Source organism: Eucalyptus grandis, chromosome 7 (genome assembly GCF_016545825.1).
Source record: "Eucalyptus grandis isolate ANBG69807.140 chromosome 7, ASM1654582v1, whole genome shotgun sequence".
NCBI classification, from domain to species: Eukaryota; Viridiplantae; Streptophyta; class Magnoliopsida; order Myrtales; family Myrtaceae; genus Eucalyptus; species Eucalyptus grandis.
In genome coordinates this window covers 52,152,198-52,172,931 of record NC_052618.1, presented here as the reverse complement: position 1 = coordinate 52,172,931, position 20,734 = coordinate 52,152,198, and the positions used below count along the sequence as shown (strand labels likewise).

Genomic DNA, 20,734 nt, shown 5'->3' with positions numbered 1-20,734 from the left:
CCACAATTACTAGACAATATTTCTTACCTCCAATACTCACGTGTTCGTTGGTCCGAAGAGATCCATATGCAGCAACCGTAGTACATGATTAGTAGAGACATGATTTATTGGCTTGAATGAATTTCTTACACCTTTCCCAAAATACATGGAGTGCATGGATCAGTCTTTTGATAAGGTAATTTGGGTAGTCCTCGAACAAGCCGCTTTGATGAGATTTTGGCTAATTGCTTCATGTTGACATGACCAAGCTTTCGTGCCATAAGCTTGCTTCGTCTTGAATTGAGATAAAACATTGCGATTCATTTGGTTTCACATCCGGAAGATAAATGTTTCCATGTCTACGACCCATGAAAGACTCGAGTAGAGTCTTTACCGATTTCGAACATATTCCTTCTTGAAAAAGATCTTGAAACCAAGATCACACAATTGACTAATGCTGAGAAGATTGTAATTAAGTCCTTCCACTAAGGAAACATTACTTATTGTGAGATTTCCAATTTTCACAGTTCCAAATCCCACAATACTCCTTTGTCAGTTTCCTCCAAATGAAACTTTTCCACCATTTACTTGAGCAATCTTTATAAAACAATTTGAGTTTCTGTCATGTGTCTTGAGCATCCACCGTCAAGATACCACTTTACCTTTTCTTGACGGTGACTCCGCATTTAAAAAAAAAAAAAGAGTCTCAAGCTTTCTTTGGTACCAAAACTTTCTTGGGTCCTTTTGTGTTAGTAACATAAGTAGTATTAGCCCATATTCTCTTAACAGGTTTCCAAACCATAGGACACTCTTTTTCAAAGTGATCCTGGACTGTTGCATTTTGAACATTTTAGAGCATTTCTACCTACAAATTTTACAAAACTTTCTTGAAGTGATTTTTGTAAACCTCTCTCGAGAGTCTTTTCTTAATTCTTTCTTTTACTTTAGGAAAATCAATCGGGGAATTGTTTCTTCTGTCATACCTAGACCGGACTTATTGAAGTAAGGTCTTTGAGCCGAAAGAATTTTCTCAAGTTTTTCGGACCCTATTGAAAATTTCTTTGAGATATTTGATAAGTCTGTTTTTAAAAAGCATTTTCTTTTAAAAGATTATCTTCATTTTCTTTAAGAGTGGAAACAAGTCTAGACTTTTAACTCTTTCTACTAAAACATTTTCCTTTTGTTTTAAAGCTGAGTTTTCCTTTTTCAGTTCGGAAATTCTTTTGAGAGAAGTCTTAAAACTAAAACATAATTCATCAATATATTTAGAAACTTTGACAGAATTTTAATATTACTTGCCTCAAATTCACTGTTCGAGTCTCGATCCGATAGTCTGAGTCCGATTGTGCCATCGGACATAGATTGGCATATTCATTATCACTTTTTCACACTCGTGTCACCTGTGTTTCGGTTTTGAGAGCTTTTCGAAATCTTTCAGCTTTTCCTTTCTTCTTCTTCTTCGTAAGAGGACAGGTTGGGTCCGATGTGTCCCTTTTTCTTACATTCAAAGCAGACTATGTCTTTGTTTGGTTCCTCATCATCAACCGACTTGGTCTTTGTCTTTGAAAGCTTTGTTTCTTTGAGTGAACCTTCTTCCTTTTCTATTCAGTTTTCAATCTTCTTATCATGAGAGCAAGCTCCTCATCGTCCATATCTTCTTCAGAATCAGTATCATCGAATCATCATTTGATTTTAATGACCTTTAGGATCTTCATCTTCATTGATCCGTTCCACTTCATAAGATCAAGAGTTCCAATTAGCTCGTCGACGATAGTGGCATAATTCTTTGCGTCTCTCTTATCGAAGTCTTTATGTGATTCCAATCCTGGAGAGTCCACGCAGTAGCTTGTTTATCTTCATGGGATCGGAAGTTGGTTGACCTTGATTTTCAAGACCATTCACAATATCCGTAAAACGACTAAACATGTCGATATAGATTCTCCCGGTTTCATTCTCGAAGGCTTCGTATTGACCGAGAAGAATGTTGATTCTTGTTTCCTTCACTCGATCTATTCCTTCATAGGTGATATGCAATCTGTCCCAAACTTCTTTTGCTGTACCACAAGAAGATATTCTATTATATTCAATTGGTGATAAAGCACAATATAAGGAGTAAATTGCTTTTGCATCGAGTGCTTGTCTCTTGATTATTTCTTCCTGAGACATTCCGCCGGTTTCATCAGTTTCTTTTCCTCTTTCGGACTCGATGCAAAGTGGTAGGAGTAATTCCTTTTTCTACAACATCCCATTCCAGAGGATCCTTTGATCGAAGGAAAGCTTTCATCTTGTTCTTCCGGATGTTGTAATCCTTTCCATCAAAGTAGGGTGGTCTCGGTATTGCTTTGCCCTTCCATCGCCTTGGTGCTAGCATACTAGCCATGGATCTTTTACTACGAAGTAAAACACTTCAAATAAAGTAAGTACACATGTGCTCGATACCAATTGATATTGCTAGTATGAGTACCTAGAGGGGGTGAATAGGTATATAAAGAATTTTTCTCAAGCAATTGCACAATACTAGACAGTTGAAGGAAACGATAATCAAAGTAAGACTTGAGAAAAGAGAAAATTTAACACGCGATTTATAGTGGTTCGGCTTATATCAAGCCTACATCCACTCTTCTTCACCGATGCAGCCTATTGGCTGGATTCCACTATGAACAAAAGAGAGGTTACAAGACAGCTTTGCCTTGATTCCACAAAGTGTAGATGTTCTACCACACCTCCTCAAGATTTCTCACAAATATAGACTCTCTCTTTCGTATACAAGTATTCGCTAAAGGATTTGTCTAAACAAAAAAAAAAAAAAAGAGCTTCGACTTTGGAATTCTTCTATCGCGCACACCTTGAACAACTAAGACAAACTCTTCCTTATATACTCATTTATGCCATCATACCCGTTGGCACTTACCAAAGGAATTCCTCCAATCTACCCGTTGAACGGAATCAATTAGGAAGATTGTTCAAGCTATGAAAGGAACGTGTTGATAGCCCATCAATCATGTTCGCCCATACAATCGGATCTCGGTTTCCATAAGTTAACCTTCCAATAATATTTAGGCAATCACCGGATCTTCAATTATCGAATCAATCTTCGATCAATCAAAGGACTCCATTTATGTCTTCTCCAGCCATGAGATCTTCTCCAGTTGATAAGGTTAAATCCTCAACGAAACATCCAGCTCGGATAACCTTTCTTCAACGGATTAGTGATCAATGAGGATAGACTTTGAGTCTTGAGTTTGGCTGTCCCAAGGTCTTCGAGACTTTAAATAGCGAGTCTCAAGCTTTCGAGACTAGACGATAGAAACGATTTGTCAACTTCAAAACACTTCAAGAAGATTTCTCCAACAAAGCCTAGCTAGATTCAACCTCCTGAGCGAGGCTTGAGCCTCACCTAAGGTTGTTAGATGGTGATGAAGCTCTTGGGACCCTCGGCGAGGCTCAAGCCTCACCCGGGTGGTTGGATCTAGCGAGGCTCAAGCTCGTCAGCGTTGGGCAAGCTCGGCCTTGCCATAGGCTGGCGAGGCTCTATCTCACCTATGACCGATCATTGACCGCTGCCATGGCTAGCAACCAACCAATGAAGAAGAAGAAGAAGAAGAAAAGGAAAAGGGAAGGAAAAAAAAAAAAAACTAATTAGAAAATTTATTTTTTTAAAATATAATGATAAAAAATTATTAAAATGAGTGCATGGAGGAAAGGATTTTCCTTACCAAACAACAAAAAATATCTTATAGTTTCAGTTGAATAGCGAAAAATATGGCTATTTTCTTGAAAAATAGCTTCTAGGAAGATATTTTCTAGAAATGCCACATTTTCCATGAAATAAGCGAAACCTTAGGGCGAGTTTATTTTGTGGTAGATTCAGAAAATATTTACTAAATATAATTGCTTATATTAGTTACAAAGATGAATGAATGATAAACATTTTTATCGTCCATGAAAATATATTTGGATATAAATCATTATCGATAATGAAGAGATTATTGATTGACTAATAAATCGCAAGTGATACAAGTAATCATTTTTAAGAAAATATATTATAAAACATTAACATGAATAGTCTTTGAATTTTGACCTAGTATGCAATGGAATCCTGGAATTCTTAATCTTGTTTAATGTGGTACTTGAATTTTAGTTTAAGGTGCAATGTGGTATTTGAATTTTTAATTTATTTAATATAATGTCCAACCTTTTGGCGCATATTCAATTAGTCTTTGAATTATGTGAAAATGTTCGATGTTATCATTCTATTAATTTAAGTTTATGGATAATATTGAATATTTTCATATAGTAAAAGGACTAGATTGAATATGTATTAAAAGTTCAAAAAATACACTACACAAATTGAGAGTTTATGAATGATTTTGTACATTAGTTTAAAATTTATTAATAATATTGAATAAATTAAAAATTTATAGGATATATTATATATTGGGGAAAAGTTCATAATCTATTCACGTCATTTGTCATTGACTTTTTCGCAAAACAAACGGTGGGTTTGGTTTCCATGGAAGATGCACCTGAATGGCTAAAATAAAGAAACGTAATTATGAGGTTGGCCCTTAGGAATTTTTTATATGGACCGTCTAGAAGTCAAGTCAAAACAATGGGACTGAGCATTTACCCACGGTTTTCGAAGAGATGAAATTGCTTTTCGGAAGCAAGTGGAATTGGAAAACGCACTAAGTTTTTAGGTCAAACATTGACAGGAAGTCGATTAGCTGTTTTTGTTAGAATCTTATGTTTGAAGAGCGCAGTATGTCAATCCGAATGTCTATATCTAATCCATTAGATTTGATCTCGTCTTTTGACCGAACATTTCGGCAGTAGATACCTCTTGTGCATGCAATGTTAGACTGGCCACTAATTTCCTTATTGTTGAAGCGATTTGCCGGATATATTTCACTAAATTGAAATCAAACACGACATTTCTCACCACAGAATTATGAGGTGGTAGAGAAAACGAGTTACTAACACCTCTAAAAGTTATTGGACATGAGAAGTTTTGTAAAGTGATTCATAAGTAAAACCTACCTCAAAATGGTCAGCATATCGAATCAAACCAAAAACTTATTTTGAGGGTAGGTTTGACCCACGTAGATCTATAGACGACAACATATTGACCCTTTTCTAGTGGGTAAACAGCTCTAGGATCGATGAGGACCCAAGCTTTAATTTGATGAGGGTGGTGATTTGATGGGTGAAGCAAGATGGTTGAATGATTTAGGACTCCTAAGAGGCTTCTTTTTTCGGGGGAGAGGAGAGAATAAGTCTTATAACACTTCGAGTCGAGAGAGCATCATTATGCCAAATGAGTAGACATCAATGGGGATGTCTAAAATGATTCATGGTTACGTCGATTCATTTCTTTCGAGAGCTTCATCTTGTAAATCCGACTCAATCCTTACAAGAAAGGGCATGTGATAAAAGCTAATTAGTATCCTCGAGTAAGCAATCGATTCTTTCCTCCCCTTTTTAGAATCTTGGCCCGAGAATGCTCCAAAAAATTGCAACACGGAAGAGAAAAAAAGGCGAAAGCTAAGATCCCATCCATGGCTACCTCGAGGCATGATCATCTTAGGGCATGAGATATTTGTTGAATCGACAAAAGCAAAAGCTGGTAGCTTCACCATCTCTACAAATATCTCCCAAGTCGGGATAAAATCACTTGTCACATTCGAGAAAGGGTCATCATGGGAGCAATGATATGTCGTCAGACTGGTTGAATTTTGAGCGTCTCTCTCTCTCCCCACCTGCACTTCTGGTACTTTTTTTCTCTCCTGTCAATCTTGTCTGTACCACTCGGCCTATTGGAATCTAAGGCGGCAACATTAGGCGCTTTTCCCCTGATGCGTTCCATCTAAAACAGGAGATTGCTAGGTACTGCCTCTGTAGACCCTTTATCTTGATATCTTTTAAGGAGTCAGGATCGAGGGTCGTAGATATATTCAATTCGCCCGCTTCTACCGTTTTCTTAGGAGGATTCTACATGTTCTATCTTATAGATCCACCGAATTCAATTAAATGACTTAAAAGCGAATCACTTAATTTTGTTTATTCTAGGCTTCTTGCATATTAGCGTTGCAGATTATATCTATGGCTTATTTACAACTGACAAATCTATGATCACCCTTATTAAAAAGATGATTGATTACGACTTATAATACTTATCTTAATTATCATTCTGTCACAATCTAAATGATTATTAGATATTGTATGCCGTCCATGGTGCTTATAACAAAGCTACTTTTGCTTTTTCCCTTCTCCACTCGATTCAGATCCAATGAAAGTATTTGCAAAATCACCTCTTTATTGAAAAATTCGTAACATTGGTTTCGTGTTCCACTTTGCATTTGATTTCATTAACTTCATGTTCACCGTTGGTTCAAACTTTTCTAGTGAAAGACAAAATAGAGTGTCCATGAGCACTTTTTGTGTAGACATCTTTGGAACTGAGAATTCAATTTAACGATAATTGCCTCTAATGTTATTGGTTTTTTAGAGTAATGCTCTAAACTATTTCTATTGTTAATGTTGCAGATTAGAAGGTCTAAAAGTTGTGCATAGTTTGCATTTGACTATATGGCACCACTAAGAGGTTAAAGAAACATGATTAAAGGGTGTTTGCGATAGCGATGCGAAAAATCATGAGAACTTTAGTATATTATTCTAAGTTTATCTCTTCTATGTCCTTTTTACTGTAGTTTCAATTGATGTAACGACTATGCGCTATGATAAGGATAATCTCGTAAGGTGATTTGTTGAGAGATCATGCCAAGCATGATTCATGCTCAAAATTCGAGCCTTTGAAATATGGAATTCCAATTGCCGCGAGAACTTAGTTAGCCCCTAATTATATAGCGTCATGCCTATAAATGTGAAAGTCTCTTCTTCTTTTTTCTCTTTTTCCCCTCAAAATGCCTCCTCAAGCTCTCGAGGGATCGGTCAAGAGCGTCACCTTGCTTAGATTAATCCCGAGGGGCCATGCCCCCCGTCTCCTAAGCAGGGTCTTACCCGATACATGTGGACAGGCGTGATTTACGTGTCCGTTGGGATCCATCGAGTCAAAAGGTTCAGATGACTTGTGTTGTAAGCAGCTAAATATACAAAAATAGGCTTGGCACCTTGGAAGCAGAAGCTAGGCTTTCCTAAGTTGGGCCACATCAACCTAGCTAATGGATATGTTCGGCCCAATTTGAGACACATCAGCCCATTGACAATCGCCCGCAGGCCCACAAGTAACACGCGGACCCACATGAAGGATCAAGATCTCAGCGTCCGCCTGGAAGCGGTGATGTTTCTAGGCTTAAAGGAATTTCCCAAAAGATCCCACGCAATATATGATCGCAAGAGACTCGGGACATCCCGTTGATGTCCAAACATACGATTGCTAAATTGTTATGAATGTCACATTACGCCAAATAAGAACGTACCGGCCAATTTTACTATCCGTGATTAATAGTAATTAGAACACACGGTCTGGATAAGATTTAGATATACATTCCCTCCTTAGCTGTACACGAGCGAATGTTATTATATCTCAAGTATGCTCATTTCGAGTAGTGATTCGCCATACTTGTCATTGGTTAGCAATCAAAGAATAATCTAATTTGAATTGTTATATGCTCGGTTCGATAACTCATCGCTTATTAGATAGCTATTAGGTGCATTCAAAAAATCTCTTATCGAAGATTTAAATAAGCTCGAGACAATAACAAAGCTTTTGGATTACAAAAAATGAATGAATAAAACGAATCAATTGGAAAGAATTATTACACGAAGTTCTCAAACGATTCCTGTTTAGCGAATTATTTTTAGATATTCACTAGATTCAGATGCTTCCTTTATCGTTGTTCATCTCTGTCATTTGCCTCCATTCCTACCGCTGCCGCTGCTGGAGGCTGCACCGCCCTTACCGCCTTGACCGCCTTGACCACCCTGCTGACCGCCGCTCTCGGCAATGTCGTCTTCCAAATCAACTGTCCGCACCTTGAACCTGTCGAGCCTCAACACGGGCTCGTCCCCTACCCCTCCGTCCCTACCGGGCAGCCGAGGCGATCCCACGCTCAAGCTCCTTGGAAACGCCCTCACCTCCCTCGTCCTATTCGATCGCAGAGCCTCCTCGAGCTTCTGATCGATCTCGTCGTGCAGCTTCGGGAACAGCTGCTGGAACGTCTGCCGGCGCCGCTCATAGAGGTCCCTAAGGTCCTCCATCAGTGCGAGCAGCCACGGGTCCATCGACTGGTCCCTCCCGTCGCATGGGAGGTGTCCGTAGTAGTAGAACTGGCCCTCCGCGTCCCCGAAGCTATAGCTCTCCCCGCACGGGCTCCCGCTTCCGAAGCCGCAGTGGGCGTGGTCGGAGCTCGGGAAGGGAGGACCTCCGGTGGCGCTAGGCATTGGCTCGCCATGCGTGTATCTGATTCTGTCCGGCCAGGGTCCGAGAGACTCCGGCCACAGCCGCGCACCCTGAGAATCCATATGAATAAAATAGGAAATCGCCGATTGCCCGAAGAAACCGAAGATGGTGCAGAACCAAGGTGACGGAAAATTCGACGTTGGAAATTTGAGGATCGTGAAAGCTCGAGAGAGTGTGTGTATATAGATATGTGTGTAAATGCAAATGTATACGTACATGTATATATAGGCGATGAGAGAGGGTGGAGCAATTGAGAAATTCCAGAGAGGGAGGGAGACTTTTCAAACGGTACGGCTCGGTCATTCTTGCGCATCGATATAGGCGCGTCGCATTCCTCGAGTTCCTTCCTAGTTGCTTTATAATAATAGTAATAATGATAATAAATATTAGGATTTGGTTGTTGATAAAATGTTGAACTTCAATGTTTGGAACAGTGCGAACGTGCGCTTCGACGGCTGCTGATTGTGGAAGGTTTTCTTACATGATCTTGAATTCCTTATATTCACCGACTTAACCTTGATAGCATCAGAGGAAGAGGTAAAATACCAAATTAAATCCTAAGATGGTAGCCGACCTTCGCTCGAGTAAAGACATTGAAGTATGCATTATGAACTGTATGAACGGGCTGTACATTTTAGCTTCAAATGTATCGGCAAGGGTTCGCGATATCAGATCACGCGTTACGTGTAGTTATAAAATGATTCTTGCGATATGATTATTTTATTATCTTGTTGACCATCTTTACTCTTTAGAATAGCATTGAGTTTGGCTTCAAAACAATTGAAGCCTAAAAGATTAGGTCAAAATAGTCTTCTTGAAGATATTGGAAGAACTTGTTTGACATTGTTTGACACATATGGTGTCTTGGAAAGAGAGTTGCCTTTTGATTTTATCACCATGTTCCATTCGTATTATTCCTCAATCCGAGCACACAATAGAAGCTTGATAAGTCGACTCACCCGTGCATACTTCACATCTCAACAATCTTCATTAGGTATGCTTTGTTTGGATTCAACTTCACTTAAAAAAACTTAAACGAATGATTTATATGAGATATATAAACTGTTTTACTCTATACAAATCATCAAACATGAGACTTTTCTTATCCAATCCGTGCATGTATCTTTGACATACTAATCAACAGGTCATGACCCGAAATGCGACTATTTTTCGGGTTTGGTCGACACGAACTATTGAAAGGACTGAATTGAGAATTTGTAAGAACATGAGTGGGAGGGGAAGCTCGTTGACTTTTCCTGGGATCCCAGTCGTGTTGACTGATGGTTGAGTGTGTTTCTTTGATGAACGACTGGTAGTTTTGAGTTCTTTGGTGGTCCAGTCATTATTGACCGGTCTTCCATCAAAACAAACGCCTCCCCACCTCACCCAACATGATCGCCTACGTTGCTTTTTAATATAAATGGTGGCACATAAGCTGTAATTGATAATTAAAATATTTTTCATTGCTTAATTATTTCAAGCAATATAAGCGATTATTTTTAGGGAAATGTTTTTCCAAATCGTTCATTTTCTGCGAAATAAATAAAGTCTCAATTTCACAATAATTGCTGCAAATGTTATTGGCATTCCAGATTAATGCACTGAGCTATTTTTATTTTTAATGTCGAAGGCTGGAAGGTTTAAAAGTTGTGCATGGTTTGCATTTGATTGTATCTAAGATCCCGAAATTAAAGAAATCGGGTTAAAGAAGGTGTTTGCACCGTTGTGATTTTATGGGATATTGTGAGAACTTAAGTGTGTAATATTAAGTTTATCTCTCCTATGTCCTATATAGTGTAGCGCTAGGATAAAGATTCATAGTCTTGTACAGTAGTTTGTTGAGAGATTGTGTCAAGCAGGATTTTCATACTTGAAATTCGAGTCTATTAATGCTTAAATCATTTTTCTCCTTTCTCCTTCTTAAACTCTCGAGGAATTGGTTGAGAGTGTTGCCCCACTCAAAGCAATCCCTGATGGTCACGCCCAGCATTGTTTAGATTGAGCTATCTAATTCACCTCAATAACTCTTTTTTTATTCTTTGTCGCATGCACTCAATCTCACGTTCACTGGCTTCTCACTCTTACCAAAGTTTGGGCATAAGTTTTCCTAAATCGGATTAAATATTTAAGTGTATTAGCAATATGGGTTGAGTATATGTCATTAAATGTGCATTGCATGAAAATAGGTCAAAACGATTTTAATGGGCTAATTTGAGCCAAACAATTATTGACCTGACTCAGATCCACCTCGATCCATCCGTATAATAGGTCTTGATCTCACCTAATGCACGTGGACAAGCGTGATTTAGTATATATTCATAAGATTAGTCGAGTCGAAAGATTCATATTGTAAATAGTTAAATGTATGAAGTGGGCTTGGCATCTAGGGAGTACAAGGTAGGCTTTCCTAAGTTGGGCCACCTTGACCTAGTGAATGAATATGTTCGGCCCAATTTCATGTTGCATCAAGCCCATTGACAATTGCCTACAGGCCCACATGTAACCCATGAACCCAAATGGAGGATCAAGATCCTAGTTGCTACCTGTAGGAAGGTAGGTGTGATTGGTTTTCGGTCCAATTTGATCCAATTTGGTTCCTTGTTGGAAATGAAAATCAAATCGCCCAGACATTGATTTCACTTTTAGGAACTAGGAACTAAACTGACATTTTTGGAAATTAGATCAAATCAATCGGCTTAGTCTGGTCCAAGCAACTTTAGGTTTGGACGATCTATTTTGTACACCATTATTGAAAGGCTTAAAAAGGATAGAAACACTTCGTTGTTTCGAACGTCACATTGGATAGGAATGTACTCAATTGATTTAGAATATTGTGCATGTAGATTGCATTCTCGCTTTCTCCAATTTCATTATTCATTTTTTGAACGATTATTACTCTGTTGATTTTAGGTTTAGTTTATTTCACGAATAATAAATGATTTGCAGAATATTTTACTAAAAAATGAAGGTTAGTATTTGTTTGAAATGATTAGTCAATGAAAAATGTTTCATTATTGACAATAATCCATATCTAAATATTTTTGTTGATGATAATTTTCTTTCTCGTTCATTCATTATTGAGTGAGTTATTATGAAGATCAGAAAGACTCTCGTCTCGTCAAAGACTTTAATGAAAATAGCAAAGCCCTTGGTAAGAAAAAAAAATAACGAATAAATGAATTAATGGAAAAGATTATTACACGGGTTTCTCAAATAATTCCCGCTTAGTGCTTAGCGAACTATTCTAAGACGTTCACCGATTCTGATGCTTCCTTTTTCGTTCTTCACCTCCGTCATGTGCCTCCATTCTTTGTGCCGCCACCGCCGCTGTTGGCGGAGGCTGTGCTGCCCTTACCGCCTTGACCGCCCTGTTGGCCGCCACCATTACTGCCGCTGTTGGCGGAGGCTGTGCCGCCCTTACCACCTTGACCGCCCTGTTGACCGCCACTGCCGCCGCTCTCAACAACGTCGTCTTCCAAGTCAACCGTTCGCACCTTGAACCTATTGAGCCTCAACGCCGGCTCGTCCCCTACCCCTCCGTCCCTGTCGGGCAGCCGGGATGATCCCACGCTCAAGCTCCTTTGGAACTCCCTCACCTCCCTCGTCTTGTTCGACCGCAGAGCATCCTCCAGCTTCCGATTGATCTCGTGGTGCAGCTTCGGGAATAGCTGCCAGAACGTGTGCCGGCGCCGCACGTAGAGCTCCTCAATATTTTCCAAATCGTTATTTTTTCACAAAAGAAACACCTCCTCAATATTCCAATTTGATAGATTGGCCTTAACATATTTACCTGTCTGTATATTAAGGCTCGTTCGTTTCACGAAAAATATCATGTTTCCGGAAAACATTTTCCCGGAAGTTATTTTCCAGAAAATGACTCTATTTTCCGATGTTCGGTCAAAATCTAAAATTTGAGTTTCCACTGTTCATTAGCTCAAACATTTTCCTGAAAAAAATTATCAAAAATTGAATTTTAATATTTTTAATTGACCAAAAAATTTATTTTATTTATTTATATTTTTTAAAATGATTTTTTAATTATTTATATTTTTAAAATAGAAATTTTTATTTTTATTTTTCCTTCCTCCTTCCTCCTCCTTCTTCCTCCTCGTTCCGCCGCCGCCTCCTTTCCCGCCGACGATGGCCGGCCGCCCGCCGCCGACCAAGACCCGGTGGCCACTCCGGCGAGCTCGAGGCTCGGCCGATCTCACCCGAGCTCGCCGGATCTCGCGACGAGCTCGAGCTCGCCCGGATCCGGCAAGCCGCGAGCTCCACCGCCAGATTCGGCGAGCCGCGAGCTCCGCCGCCGATCCGGCGAGCTCGAGGCTCGGCCGATCTCACCCGAGCTCGCCGAATCTCGGTGACGATCTCCCCGCGAGCCTCCGGCGCCGCCGCGGAGCTCCCTCTTGAGCCGGATCCTCCCGAGCGGCTTCGAGCCGTCGGGGAAGCGAGCGCGGCGGTGGCGGCGGTGGAGGTGGCGCCCCGGCCGGAGCGGGCGGGCGGGAGCGGCCGGGAGGGCGGAGGCTCGGTCTCGAGAAGGACGTCGTCGGCCGACTTCTTCGCAGCAAGGAGAGCAAGAGAGAGAGAACAAGGACCGAAGGAAGAGAAGAGGCGAGGCTTGGAAAATGTTTTCCTCTTTGAAAAGAGGAAAACATTTTCCAAGCTGCAAAGAAGGAATTTTCCGGTCAACGGAAAATGTTTTCCGTTGACCGTGATTTTCCGCTCACCCGAACACCGGAAAATCCGGAAAATATTTTCCGGAAGTTATTTTCCGCGAAACAAACGGAGCCTAAAGTTAAAGCTGACTTTCAACTCTTTTTTTTAGGTGTTCCATCATTATCCTTGAATAAATTTATATAAAATTGTCCACTACTTTCTCTTGATAAAACAGACATCCGATCCATAAATGTTAATAAATGCCCGCTACATGCACCCAGATAAAGAATCAGTCCAATTCCCTTTAAACATAATCCATCCACGATCACCACCTCAAGATTAGCATATAATCACATTTTTTTGTGGTTGGAAGTATATAATCATTTTGTGAGACTATACATAGGAATTTATATCTCTAAGCCCATACCAACTTGAAAAATTACTTAGACTCTGTTTGTTTTACGGAAAATAGCTTCATGAAAAACGTTTTTTGAATTTCTCGACATTCCTTTCACGAAAATGAATTAATCAAGGAAAATGTTTTATGCTATTGGAAAAAACACCTTCAAAAGTAAAGAAATTCCATCTCACTTTCTTTCACCACACTAATTCTCAATTTATTTTTATATTATCTTTATCTTCTTTTTCTTTTTAAAAGCAAAAGTTAATTTTTTTTTCTTTCTTCTTCCTCCTTGACTTTGGCCGATTGTCGGCCACAAACAAGCTGGAGCCTCATCACAATTAGGCAAGGCTCGAGTTCACCAGATTCCAGCAAGGTCAAGCCTTGTCAACTTGTGGCGAGGTTGAGCTCGCTCGACGCATGTGAGCTTAAGCCCTGCTAGATCCAATCACCTAGGTGGGCCTCGAGCCTCGCTGGAGGTTGCCGGATGTCGGCGAGGCCCTAGCTCGCCAACTGACCCTAAGTGAGCTTAGGCCTCGCCAGATTTGGGCTCTTGGGCGGGGCTTGAGCCTCACCTGAGGTTGCTTGGTGTCTTCTAGCGAGGTTCAAGCCTCACCCAAGTGGGTAATCTGGTGGGACTCAAGCTCACCAGCGTTGGGCAAGCTTAGCCTCGCCATAGATCCATGACCGCCTTACCATAGGCTAGCGAGGCTCTAGCTCACCTATGGCTGGTCATCGACTGTTGTTGTGGCTAGCAACCGACCAATGAAGAAGAAGAAGATAAGTAAAGAAAAGGGGAAAAAAGAATAACAAATAATTAAAAAATTGATTTTTTAAAATAATAATAATAATAAATTATTAAAAGGAGTGCATGGAGGAAAATATTTTCCTCACCAAACGAAAAATGTTTCAGCAAAAAATATGGCTATTTTCCTGAAAAATAGCTTATTGAAAAATATTTTCTAGAAATACCATATTTCCCATGAAACTAGTAAAACCTTAGGGCAAGTTTATTTTGTAGAAGATTCGGAAAATGTTTACTAAATATAATTGCTCGTATCGGTTTTAAAGATGAATGAACGATAAATATTTTTATCGTCCATGAAAAATATTTAGATATAAATTGTTATCGATAATAAAAAGATTATTCATTATTTAATAAATCGCAAGTAATATAAGTAATCATTTTAAAGAAAATATATTATAAAACATTGACACGAATAGTCCTTGAATTTGACCTAGTATGTAATGGAATCTCTAAATTCTTAATCCTGTTTAATGTGGTTTATGAATTTTAGTTTAAGGTGCAATGTGGTCCTTGAACTTTTAATTTATTCGATATAATTTCAAAAATTTTGGGGCATATTTAGTTAGATTTTAGACTATGTGAAAATGGTCAATATTATCATTCTACTAAATTTGGCACCTTGGAAGCAGAAGCTAGGCTTTCCTAAGTCGGGCCACATCAACCTAGCTAATAGATATCTTTGGCCCAATTTGAGACACATCAGCCCATTGACAATCACCTGCAGGCCCACATGTAACCCGCGAACCCAAATGAAGGATCAAGATCCCAGCGTCCGCTTGGAAGCAGTGATGTTTCTAGGCTTAAAGGAATTTCCCAAAAGATCCCACGCATTATAGGATCGAAAGAGACTCGGACATCCGCTGATTTACAAACATACGATCGCTAAATTGTTATGGATGTCACATTACGCAGGGCAAGAACGTACCGGCCAATTTTACTGTCTGTGATTAACAATAATTACAACACATGATCTGTATAAGATATAGATATACGTTTCCTCTTTAATTGTACAAGAGTGAATGTTATTATATCTCAAATATGCTCATTTGGAGTAGTGATTTGCCGTACTTGTCATTGGTGAGCAATCTAAAAATAACCTAATTTGAATTGTTTTATGCCGAGTTTGATAACTAGTTGCTTATTAGATAGCTATTAGGTGCATTTAAAAAATCTCTTATCGAAGATTTAAATAAACTCGAGACGATAGCAAAGCTTTTGGATTACAAAAAATGAATGAATAAACGAATGGAACGGAAAGAATTATTACACGAAGTTCTCAAACGATTCCTATTTAGCAAATTATTTTTAGATATTCACTAGATTCAAATGCTTCCTTTCTCGTTGTTCATCTCCGTCATTTGCCTCCATTCCTACCGCCGCCCCCGCTGGAGGCTGCACTGCCCTTACTGCCTTGACCGCCCTGCTGACCGCCACTCTCGGCAATGTCGTCTTCCAAATCAACCGTCCGCACCTTGAACCTGTCAAGCCTCAACTCGGGCTCGTCCCCTACCCCTCCGTCCCTGCCGGGCAGCCGGGGCGATCCCACGCTCAAGCTCCTCGGAAATGCCCTCACCTCCCTCGTCCTCTTCGACCGCAGAGCCTCCTCCAGCTTCTGATCGATCTCGTCGTGCAGCTTCGGGAACAGCTGCCGGAACGTCTGCCGGCGCCGCTCATAGAGATCCCTAAGGTCCTCTAACAGCGCGAGCAGCCACGGGTCCATCGATTGGTCCCTCCCGTCGCATGGGCGGTGTCCGTAGTAGTAGAACTGGCCCTCCGCGTCCTCGAAGCTGTAGCGCTCCCCGCACGGGCTCCCGCTTCTGAAGCTGTAGGGGGCGTGGTCGGAGCCTGGGAAGGGAGGAGCTCCGGCGGCGCTGGGCATTGGCTCACCATGCATGTATCCGATTTCGTCCGGCCGGGGTCCGAGAGACTCCGGCCATAGCGGCGCACCCTGAGAATCCATCTGAATAAAACAGGAAATCGCCGATCGCCTGAAGAAACCGAAGATGATGCAGAACCAAGGTGACGGAAAATCCGACGTTGGAAATTTGGGGATCGTGAAAGCTCGAGAGAGTGTGTGTATATATATGTATATGTAATGTAAATGTATATGTATATGTATATGTAGGCGATGAGAGAGGGTGGAGCAATTGAGAAATTCCAGAGAGGGAGGGAGACTTTCAAACGGTACGGCTTGGTCATTCTTGCGCATCGATATAGGCGCGTCGCATTCCTCGAGCTCTTTCTTAGTTGCTTTATTATAATAGTAATAATGATAATAAATATTAGGATTTGGTTGTTGATTAAATGTTGAATTTCAATGTTTGGAAGTATGAATTACGAGATGATTATTGCAATATGATTATTTTATTATCTTGTTGACTATCTATAGAATAGCGTTGAGTTTGGCTTCAAAACAATTAAAACCTAAAAGATTAGGTCAAAATAGTCTTCTTGAAGATATTAGAAGAACTTGTTTGACATCATTTGACACAGATGGAGTCTTAGAAAGAGAGTTACATTTTGATTGTATCGCCATGTTCTATTTGTATTATTTCTCAATGCGAGCGCACAATAGAGGCTTGATAAGTCGACTCATCCATGCATACTTCACATCTCAACAATCTTCATTGGGTATGCTTTGTTTGGATTCAACTTCACTAAAAAAAGTTTAAACTAATGATTTATATGAGATATATAAACTGTTTTACTCTATACAAATCATCAAGCATGAGACTTTTCTTTATCCAATCCGTGCATGTATCTTGACATACTAATCAATAGGTCATGACCCGAAATGCGACTATCTGTTGGGTTTGGCCAACACGAACTATTGAAAAGACTGAATTGAGAATTTGTAAGAATAAGAGTGGGAGGGAAGCTCGTTGACTTTTCCTGGGATCCCTGTCGTGTTGACTGATGGTTGATGGTTGAGTGTGTTTCTTTGATGAACGACTGGTAGTTTTGAGTTCTTTGGTGGTCCAGTCATTATTGACCGGTATTCCATCAAAACAAACGCCTCCCCAGTCCCCACCTCACCCAAAATGATCGCCTACGTTGCTTTTTAATATAAATGATCGAAAAATATTTCATTATTCAGCAAAATGTTGGCACATAAGTTGTAATTGATAATTAAAATATTTTTCATTGATTAATTATTTCAAGCAATATAAGCGATTATTTTTAGGGAAATGTTTTTCCAAATCGTTCATTTTCTGTGAAATAAATGGAGTCTTAATTTCACGATAATTGCCGAAAATGTTATTGGCATTCCAGATTAATGCACTGAGCTATTTTTATTTTTAATGTCGTAGGCTAGAAGGTTTAAAAGTTGTGCATAGTTTGCATTTGACTGTATGGCACTGCTAAGATCCCGAAATTAAAGAAATTGGGTTAAAGGGATGTTTGCACTGTTGTGATTTTATGGGATATTGTGAGAACTTAAGTGTATAATATTAAGTTTATCTCTCCCATGTCCTTTTTAGTGTAGCGCAAGGATAAAAATTCATAGTCTTGTACTGTAGTTTGTTGAGAGATTGTGTCGAGCAGGATTTTCATACTCGAAATTCGAGTCTATTAATGCTCAAATCATTTTTCTCGTTTTTCCTTCTTAAACTCTCGAGGAATTGGTTGAGAGCATTGCCCCACTCAAAGCAATCCCCGATGGTCACGCCTAGCGTTGTTTAGATTGAACTATCTAATTCACCTCAATAACTCTTTTTTTATTCTTTGTCGCCCTCACTCAATCTCACGTTCACTGGCTTCTCACTCTTACCTTAGTTTGGGCATAAGTTTTCCTAAATTGGATAAAATCATTAAGTGTATTAGCAATATGGGTTGAGTATAAGTAATTATTATTATTATTATTATATTATTATTTTTTTGATGACCCAGGAAAACCCATATGTTGCAGGCGGCTGAAATAAACCCTGGGGCCTCATGGGAGGACCCACCACCCCTATGGAATAGGTAAGACGCCAAGCGTCTCCGCGGCGAGTCAAACCCTCACCCTCCAATAAGGGGTCAATGGGTCCCCCCACGATGGGGAAGACTTGCCAGCAAAGCCACCATGGCCAATGATATAAGTAATTAAATTTGCATTGCATGAAAATAGGTTAAAACGATTTTAATGGGCTAATTTGAGCCAAACGATTATTGACCCAACTCAAATTCAATCCATCCGTGTAACAAGTTTTGATCTCACCCAAACATCGATTTTATTTTTAGAAACTGAGAACTAGACTAACATTTTTGGAAACCAGACCAAATCAATTGGCTTAGTTTGGTCCACGCAGTTTTCGACTTGGACAATCCATTTTGTACACCATTATTGAAGGGCTTAAAAAGGATAGAAACACTTGATTGTTTCAAAAGTCACATTGGATAGGAATGTACTCGATTAATTTAGAATATTGTGCACGCATATATGCATTTTCGCATTCTCCAAGTTCATTATTCATTTTTTGAATGATTATTACTCTGTTGATTTTAGGTTTCATTTTTTTTCACGAGTAATGAATTATTTGCAAAATATTTACTAAAAAATGAAGATTAGTATTTGTTTGAAATGATTGAGAATAATCCATATCTAAATATTTTTTATGATGATAATTTTCTTTCTCGTTTATTCATTATTGAGTGAGTTATTATGAAGATCGGAAAGACTCATCTCGTCAAAGACTTTAATGAAAATAGCAAAGCCCTTGGAAAGAAAAAAAGATTAACGAATAAATGAATTAATGGAAAAGATTATTACAAGGGTTTCTCGAATAATTCTTGCTTACTGCTTAGCGAACTATTCTAAGACATTCACCGATTCTGATGCTTCCTTTTTCGTTCTTCACCTCCGTCATGTGCCTCCATTCTTTGTGCCGCCGCCGCCGCCGCCGCTGCCGGAGGCCGTGCCGCCCTTACCGCCTTGACCGCCCTGTTGACCGCCGCTCTCAACAACGTCGTCTTCCAAGTCAACCGTCCGCACCTTGAACCTGTTGAGCCTCAACTCCGGCTCGTCCCCTACACCTCCGTCCCTGCCGGGCAGCCGGGGCGATCCCACGCTCAAGCTCCTCTGGAACGCCCTCACCTCGCTCGTCCTGTTCGACCGCAGAGCATCCTCCAGCTTCTGATCGATCTCGTGGTGCAGCTTCGGGAACAGCTTGCGAAACGTGTGCTGGCGCCGCACGTAGAGCTCCTTCAGGTCCTCCATCAGCGCCAGCAGCCACGGGTCCATCGACTGATCCCTCCCGTCGCGGGGGGTCCCGTCGCAGGGGCGGTGTCCGTAGTAGTAGAACTGGTCCTCCGCGTCCCCGAAGCTGTAGTTCTCCCCGTACGGACTCCCGCTCCCCAAGGTGTTGGGGGCGTGATCGGAGCTCCGGAAGGGACGAGCTCCGGCGGCGCTGGGCATCGGCTCGCCGCGCGCATATCCGATTCCGTACGGCCTGGGTCCGAGGGACTCCGGCCACAGCACCGAACTGTGCTGATCCATTTGAGCTAAACGGGAAACCGCGATCGCTGAAGGAATCGAAGACGATGCGGAGCCGGGCGATTGAAAATTTGAAACTTGGAGATTTGGGTGTGAAGAATCGAATGTCCTGGTGGATGTGGAATGTGGGTTTTGGAATTGAGGATAAGAATCGTTCAAGCTCGAGCATTTATAGGTGACAAGAGAGAGGGGGCGGGACTTTTCAAAAGGCACGACCGGGTCATTCTTGCGGATCAATCTACGCCGCGTCGCGGACCTCGAACTTTCCTGGTTGCTGTATAGTTACGGTCGGATTCGAGAATGATAAGATAACGAGATTGACTGTTTGGTTAAGGAATAATCAAGTTCAAAGTTTTGAAACAGTTCAAACACGTGCTGTGTCCGATACAGCATCCATCATCCGCCAGATCATGGTGGCTACCGTTCGCGGAAGATGATCCTTTCTTCTGGCATTATGTGCGATCTTGCTTAGTAATTTTAAGCGCGATGAAATCAATGGGTCGTGCCCCAAAACGCGACTATTTTCCGGGTTTGGCTGACACGGACTGTTGAAAGGACTTAATCTAAGAATTTGTAAGATTATGGTTAGGAGGGAAGCTTGAAAGGGCAAGCTGCGTTGACTTTTTCTAGGATGGCTGTGGCGTTGACCGATGGTTGAGTGTGTTCCTTTAATGAACGACTGATGGTTTTGAGCGTGTTGTGGCCGCTCCAATGTCTGCGCGCGATGGAGAGACAGTTTTCTGAGATGTTGGGCTTCTTTCTGAGTCTTTGGTGGTGGAGTCATTGATCCAGTCTTCCATCAAAACAAACACCAACCCTCCTCAGCCCAGACCAATTCTTTTTGACTCAGTTCCTATTGCTTCCATCTCTTTATAAATGTATACTTTCGGTTTCTCTTCATACATCAAGCAATCTTAAACTACATAGGATCGTGACAGGGTGATTTGCGGCTGACTTTGTAATCGCGGACCGCATAGAAACATGACATACGAA

General features: G+C 40.7%; 2 protein-coding genes across 2 annotated transcripts; both read right to left on the bottom strand.

Annotated features, from left to right (window-relative positions):
- Nucleotides 1–11,653: 11,653 nt before the first annotated feature.
- On the bottom strand, nt 11,654–20,002 carry LOC120295734. The gene is made up of 2 exons (XM_039317204.1): nt 19,091–20,002; nt 11,654–11,673 (listed from the first exon to the last, which is right to left on the bottom strand). The coding sequence occupies exon 1, from the start codon at nt 19,742–19,744 to the stop codon at nt 19,112–19,114; it is 633 nt and encodes a 210-aa protein (XP_039173138.1). The 5' UTR covers nt 19,745–20,002; the 3' UTR covers nt 11,654–11,673; nt 19,091–19,111.
- Nucleotides 11,695–14,441, bottom strand: LOC120296216 (glycine, alanine and asparagine-rich protein-like). The gene is made up of 3 exons (XM_039317927.1): nt 14,430–14,441; nt 12,743–12,958; nt 11,695–12,102 (listed from the first exon to the last, which is right to left on the bottom strand). Exons 1-3 carry the CDS (start codon nt 14,439–14,441, stop codon nt 11,695–11,697), a joined length of 636 nt encoding a protein of 211 aa, XP_039173861.1.
- Nucleotides 20,003–20,734: the final 732 nt, after the last annotated feature.

Excerpts from the sequence above, each read along its gene's own strand:
- LOC120296216 (XM_039317927.1), bottom strand. Across the intron at positions 12,103-12,742 it reads CCGAGATTCGGCGAGCTCGG|CTCTACGTGCGGCGCCGGCA; the intron begins GTGAGATCGGCC and ends AATATTGAGGAG.
- LOC120295734 (XM_039317204.1), bottom strand. The coding sequence starts at position 19,744 with ATGGATCAGCACAGTTCGGTGCTGTGGCCGGAGTCCCTCGGACCCAGG.